Source organism: Sitophilus oryzae, unplaced genomic scaffold (genome assembly GCF_002938485.1).
Source record: "Sitophilus oryzae breed Bouriz unplaced genomic scaffold, Soryzae_2.0 scaffold_1590_pilon_pilon, whole genome shotgun sequence".
Taxonomy (NCBI): Eukaryota; Metazoa; Arthropoda; class Insecta; order Coleoptera; family Curculionidae; genus Sitophilus; species Sitophilus oryzae.
This window is the reverse complement of record NW_022146270.1, coordinates 51,775-58,735: the sequence shown is the minus strand read 5'-3', so window position 1 is coordinate 58,735 and position 6,961 is coordinate 51,775. Positions and strand designations below refer to the sequence as shown.

The following is a 6,961-nucleotide window of genomic DNA, read 5'->3' as shown; positions in this document are numbered from 1 at the left end:
TTGTGCAAAATATAAAATAAAACAATAACAAATAGCATTATTTCAGTAATAATAACTAGCAAGTTTGGCACATTAAAATAAAAGGAATAGTGTTAAATATGTAATCTTAATATAACAATATCTACAAATTTAATAAAAATACGGCAAAATACTTATACAAAACGTATCATTAAATTCAATTTTGAGCAAGTAGTTTTATAGGTAAATGAGAGTTGTTTTGGTCAAATCAATTTCTATGAAAAATCAGATTTTATTTTCTATGGCACTATCTATAATTTTTTTTTTAATTTTAAATCAGTTAATTAAAAATATACCGGGTGGTTTTCAAAAGTGGCTCGCCCGTTTAACTTTTTCATTTTTTTTCAAACAAAATAGCAAGAGCTGGTATGTTAGTATATGACATAAATCAGGATTGATTGACATATTCAATAACACCAAATCTCATTTTTTATCTCAAAAAATAAAAAGTTATTGAGGTAAATCATTTTTGAAAAACACCCGGTATAGGTGAGTATATAATTGCAAAAAAATGTAACTTCACTTTGTTCAAAAATAAATAAAATAAAGTCTAAGTAATAAAATAATATTTTTTTGATCATATAGTACATACAAGAATGCTTGAACTAGAAAAATACAGTTTCTTTTCATGTATGAAAAAAAGATAGGATTAATTAATTTGATTAAAAGAAAATTTATATCTATAATTAATATAAAGTTAGTGCATCTGAGGGGAACTAACTTTAAATTAATTAAGAGAAAATATAATTTTAATTATTTGATCAATTAATTATAAAATTTTATTGTTCTTGTAAACACTAATAGTAGTAGTGTATCGGAAAAATCCAAATAATGAGATTAAAGAATACTATAGAAATAAAAATAAAATTTAACTGAACATAAAGTTTTTAATTGTCTGCTTAGTAACACTCTTATAGCTGCTGTAGTTGCTCCAAGCGCCATCCTGTTCAAGCACACCTACCTCATTCATTCTCTTCAACAGCTCCTCATCATCAATATCAGCCAGTTCTCTTCCGGTTACAAAGCTTGATCCATCGCTTGTCTTTATAGTCTCTTCTCTAGTAGTAGAAGCTAAGAAAGAAAATGTTTTGGTAACATTTTTGAAGTGTTAGTAACTGCTAACAGTGATAACTCGAAAGATTAGTAGTTTGTGACATAAAAATATATTGTGACTACTGATTTATTAAACTAACCTTCAGCATCTTTATCTCGAACTGTCTCAGAAGTAAGAACGAAAGATTTCACTCCTAAAGTATGTTGTTGTTGTACTTTGATGTGAGTGGTTTCTGTCACTTCTCTGACTATCTTGCCTGGCGGTACCTCTGGTGAAGGTTTCAATACCTGAAACAATTTGATACAACTCCTTAAAATCACATTCTATTTAACATCTGTATAAACATTTCCCTCAAAAGAGAGATGATAAGTCTCTAGTCAGAACTTGTCATATTAATGAGTTGTATTTTGTGATCTCCTCAGGCAAATTAAAGTTCATAGTAGAACATTCAATTTTCATGGTAGACCTGATAAACAGAGAGACTGTCAAAGCTGTTGTGAGTCTACTAACAGAGCATTGTAAGCTTAATGAATATCTAAAACTGATGGGATTGACGAACGAAACCATGGGCAGATTTTGTCAATCTGCAGAAGAAACGACAGACCACATTTTATGTAAGTGCGACAGCCTGGTATGCCATTCTTTGTTCTAGGTAAGGAATAGGCCATTGACAAAATGAGCTATATTATGAAGAGTTCAGTCTCAAAGTTGCTAGATTTTTTGAAAATGATAGGACTGGAGAATGTAACATAGAGATCAAAAGAGAACCACAATAGCTGAAAAGGTCGCAGTGGAACAAAAATCTAAAATTTGTATAAGAATTTCTCTCAAAAGAGAGACAATAAATCTCTAGACTTCCTTATTATCTCCTCTTCAACAATGCTAACCAAGTGTTTAGATTCAGCTTAGAGCAAAGGTATAATATTTTAATTTTAATAGTTTGCTAGTAAGATTATATCACTATATAAAACAAGATAGATAGAGTGGATATAAATGTAGTAGGTAGTTGAAATATAATAAAAACATTGTAATCAATTTTTACCTCACTGACTGGTGGTAGCTCTCCTTCGGGAGGACATCCTACAGCCAAAACCATTTTTTCTTTGGCAATATTCTCTCTGGTTTCGTCTTTTCCATATTGCCACCATGGTGCGAAGTGCTGTTCGCATTCAGAAGCAGTATTGTATGAAGATGAACGAGAATGTTGCAGAGTCGTGTCGGAAGCAGTGAGAAATTCTTCGTCTGAGCGTACTTGGTCATCAGGTTTAAGGAACCGCTGTAACAGATAAGGAATTTGTGAGACTGTCATAGTAAAGTGTGGCAAATCGTTTATCATCAATATATGGTTTATAATTGCATTGGTGAGACACCGTGTGGTATATTTAGTAAGCACAACAATACGTCCAGTAACTCCAGAGATATAGACATCTCTGAGTAGCTTCTAAAATATAAATAACACGAGTGTTTCAAAATAAATATCAAGAATTCTTTGTATCTGTGCTTTAATATTTCGATGATTTATGATAAAGATAGTAGGTACTGCTTAGTGTCCTCTCCACTAATTATATAACCATCAGTTAATATAAAACGCAGATAGAAAGTCTTATGATTGAGAAATGTCAATTACAGCCTTTATGAGAACATTACTATTATATAAAAATTGCTCTTGCTCAGATATCTGCGTTCATTCTGCGTTCTTTTAAAAAAATTGGTAGCATTACTTTGTCAGAATCCTTTTTCTGTCTGTAGTTTCTTTTTTGTAATCTTGTTGAATATCGCCTGAATAAATTATAAAATCTCTTAGCTTCATTCAGAAGGTATAGTTCTTTTAATTTCAGTGTAATCATCTTAGGTTCTGAATAAAGCATAAAGTATAATAATTGAAACCACTAATTTATTCCACTAATTTTAAGGTTCCGAATGAGGCTTAAAGCTTCATTCAGAACCTCGAAATCTGTGGAATAAATTAGTGGTTTCAATTAGCCGTAGAAGTTTGTTCACCTAATTTTAATGTAAGCATTCAGAACGTCATAATTTGTGGTAGTAATTTTCATTTAGTGGAAAAAGTTAACAAACTTTTGACTTTTCCACTAATTATACTTCAAAATTTGCGAGGAATATCATTTTGGCCTTTGATTATCACCCGCCAAGAAAAATTTTGGTTAGAAATCGAAAGTTTATTGTTTTATAAGCTAATAAAACGTCATAATATTATGCTTTCTCTATAAATACAACAGACTACCGCAAGCTGTTGCTAGGATCTAGGATATTTTATTAATTTTAATTATTGTGTTTTTTAGACATTGTGAATGATCGTAAACTAAAAAGTATAATTGAAACCACTAATTTATTCCACTAATTGGGAGGTTCTGAATGAAGCTTTGCTCTAAAGGAAATTATGGTTTACATACCTGATATTGGTCTGGATTCTTATCCATACTGTCACTTTTCTTATGACTCAAAATATAATTATTGTTAATTTCAGGGAATATGTTCGAGGTTGACGTAGAAGTTGTCGAAAATACAATACAATCTTGCTGGGCACTTTTCAAAGCTATGTCTAGCTCTTCCGATAGCTGAGTGATTTCAGACAGTCTTTCCGATATGACTTCTATGGCAGTTTCATTGTTTTGGATTGAGTTTTGACAGAGTATCTGGAATTCTTCTTCGGTGGTGTGTTGTTGGGTGGAAGGAATGAAGAAACTAAAATAAGAAAATATATATTTACCGAAAATAGCTCAAATAAGAACATTATTTCTATTGTATTGTAACACGATTGACAACATTAACACACATTGATTGGTTTGGAAATGACGATCGATGACAGTCACCAATATCACCATACAGTGTTACAGATTTTTTATTTAGGTCTAATTTGACTTTAGCATTAGTTTTTACTACTCAACAGATTAAAAAACTATAACCTCTTGCTCAAATGTGCTTGAAGAAATTGCTTGAAGTGGCAATGGATAGGACATGTGGCAAGACAGGATCCAGACCGATGGCCCCAAAAAGTCATCCTATGGAGACCTAGCGGAACAACTAGAAGTGTGGGCCGACCAAAAAAGAGATGGGTCGATGACGTCAGGGCAGTGGCGGGAAGACAATGGATAAGATTGGCTAGAGATGGCGAAGCGTGAAAAAACCTAGAAGAGGCCTATGTCCAACACTGGATGGAACAAGGCTGAGAAAGAAGAACCTCTCTCGGAATCCGTCAAATTTAACATTTAAAAAAATAAATGGATAAAAAATGGGTTTAATGGAAGCATTTTGAAATACTTAATTGGAAAAGGTTGTTTCTTTTTTAATTTTACATAAGTGGATCCATTTTTAACTAGCCAGTAATTGTTAATCTAATTCAATGCAAAAACTATCGTTGGAGTCAAATTTCATGTATGGTATTTTTATTATTTTTAATAAATAATAAAAATCCCATATGATACCGACTTTATCTATGATACTCTATTATTTTGCATATAAAATGACAGCGATTTCCATTTCCCAGCCAACTCTGACGCCGATTTTTTCGATCGTATGATATAAGAAGGTAATATAAAATTTATCCAACAAGCCAGAGAAAAATACGACACCCAAAAAATAACAGATACAACTGTCAGAGATTATCCCGTTATACAGATTATACAGGGTGAGTTTTAAGTAAGTACAAATATTTTTAGGATTTTTTTCAAGAAAAAATTATTCGAAAAATTAGAATTTTTTGAAAAAAGTTTTGGATTTTTTTTTTTAATTTTAGTTAAAAAATAGAGCATCTTGATCATATGGCTACATATAGGTAGTAGATTAGATTAACAAGAAAGAAAACACAGAAAAGATCCAGTGGTCCTCAAAATTAAAGCATGAAATCATATCGTCCCATTGCTGCCAAAAGTAACTAACTAACATTTTTCCGAACAACCAAATTCAATCACTAACTATGTTTTGAAGCGGAGAATCGATTGCAAAAGTTATTAACTACGATTTCTGGCTATTTATGTTTTATTTTAATACCGAATAGTTACTAACTATAACATCTTTATGCAATGCAATTCATCTTTAGACGCATTTTTCTCGGAAGTAATAAAAAGTAAGTTAGTGACTTTTGGCAGCAATGGGACGATATGTACTGTACTGTCACAAATATTTGTGGTACTGTACTATATGGACGATAAGTAATATAGCTATTTAGAAAATGTTACAATACAGGTGTTTTTCAAAAGTGTCTCAACCCTATAACTTTTTATTTTTTTTTCATGTAAAAACTAGATTTGGTATGTTGGTACATATATGACATAAATCAGGATTGATTGACGTATTCAATTATTTTCGGTCACTTCCTGTTTTACCACCAAATGTCTACAACTTTTGATTTTTAAATGGTACCCACAGTATTTTTTACTTTATTTGATATAAAATGACATTTTGGATAGAACGATATATCATATGTAACTTAATAACATTAGACTATTAAATGTATTTTTCCAAGGGTACTTGATTAAAAATAAGTGATTTTAACATACCCATTGCACTGAAGATTGAAATTTAATATACTATTTTGTCAAGCGAAAATATCAAAAGTTGGCATATGATATGTCATTCTATTTAGGATGTCATTTTCTATCAAATAAAGTAAAAAGTGTTGAGAAAAAAAAGAAAGTGACCGAAAGTAATTGAATATGTCAAGCCATCCTGATTTATGTCATACACTAACATACCCGAATCTCGTTTTTTGATCAGAAAAAGTTATAGAAGTAAACCACTTTCGAAAAACACGGTATAGCTAAACTAATTATATTGTATACATCCAGAAATACCTAATTATCCTTTAAAATATGTCAAATAGCGCCTGCATAAATACTGAACTACTACAACATATAGCTATTCAAAACACCTCTGCATATGTTTCTTGCGTGGGTGTTCCTACTAGCGTAATTTTAGTTTTAAAATTAAATAACAGAATTTAAAATTAGAATTGGTAAAACGCTTGATTTATATATGGAACGTTGGAAATAAAACTTAGAGAAATACTTTAATTAGTCTTTTTTAAGTGTCTTTCTTATTTGTTTACTTACTGGGTGTTGGTTTGGTGTTGGGCTGATGCCGGTTTACTCACAACTAAAGTGGCGGTCCGACCCCGCTACTTAAAATTCAAAATTAGAAACGGAAAGTATATGAACTCTGGACGCGCTTTTTGATATGCCTTTCGTTTACTTTAGAGTTGGAATTCTTCATGTCGTGTTTTATTTGAACATACCAGAAGTGCCGAATATTTATAGAGAAATAATTATGAAAGTGTGTTATTATTGTAAAGTGTATAATTATTAATAACTAATTAAATAATAAACGTGTTATAATTAATTTTAAAAATGAAGAACGTTTTCCTGAACTTTCTAGATTGGATCATGAGTTGAGAATAAAACTCGTGAGTGTTATGTTTCTTAACACCAGCTTAATTATGCTACATAGAACAGCCATTTTCAGGTTCTTCACGTGCAATGCGGTATCACTCTTTAAGAGAATGCCGAAAATCCTGAAAAATTTGCCAATGTGATCGCCAACTTCCATCAAAAAGACGGCACGTAAAGAAGAAGATAATTTTGGTATTTTGCATAAAAATACGTATACAGGGTCCGGCAATAGTGCGTCGGGCATCTGCAGCTCCTAGAATGAAAAACTTGGGAATTTTGTTTAAGTGTAAACTTAAAGTATGTACAAGGATGTATCTCAGGAAAATATTTTAACTTCTATAAGATGACTCAAAAAAGTGTGAGTGGATAGCGATGATTTTGTTAAACGGAACACCCTGTATATTATTGCATTTTTGGCTTCCTTTCAAATCGCTTTACATAATCTTAAAATATGAGTAAATATATTTCAATAGTTTCAGAGTTA

The 6,961-nt window shown here is 31.2% G+C and overlaps 1 protein-coding gene across 1 annotated transcript in view; it reads right to left on the bottom strand.

Annotated features, from left to right (window-relative positions):
• Positions 1-525: 525 nt before the first annotated feature.
• Positions 526-6,961, bottom strand: part of LOC115879937 (SEC14 domain and spectrin repeat-containing protein 1-B) — a 29,851-nt gene continuing 23,415 nt past the window's right edge. The window contains exons 13-16 of the mRNA XM_030897004.1: positions 3,484-3,775; positions 2,115-2,348; positions 1,212-1,359; positions 526-1,089 (exon numbers count right to left, since the gene is read on the bottom strand). Of these exons, the coding sequence (XP_030752864.1) occupies positions 887-1,089; positions 1,212-1,359; positions 2,115-2,348; positions 3,484-3,775 (877 nt within the window). The 3' untranslated portion in view covers positions 526-886. The remainder of the gene's footprint in view (positions 1,090-1,211; positions 1,360-2,114; positions 2,349-3,483; positions 3,776-6,961) is intronic.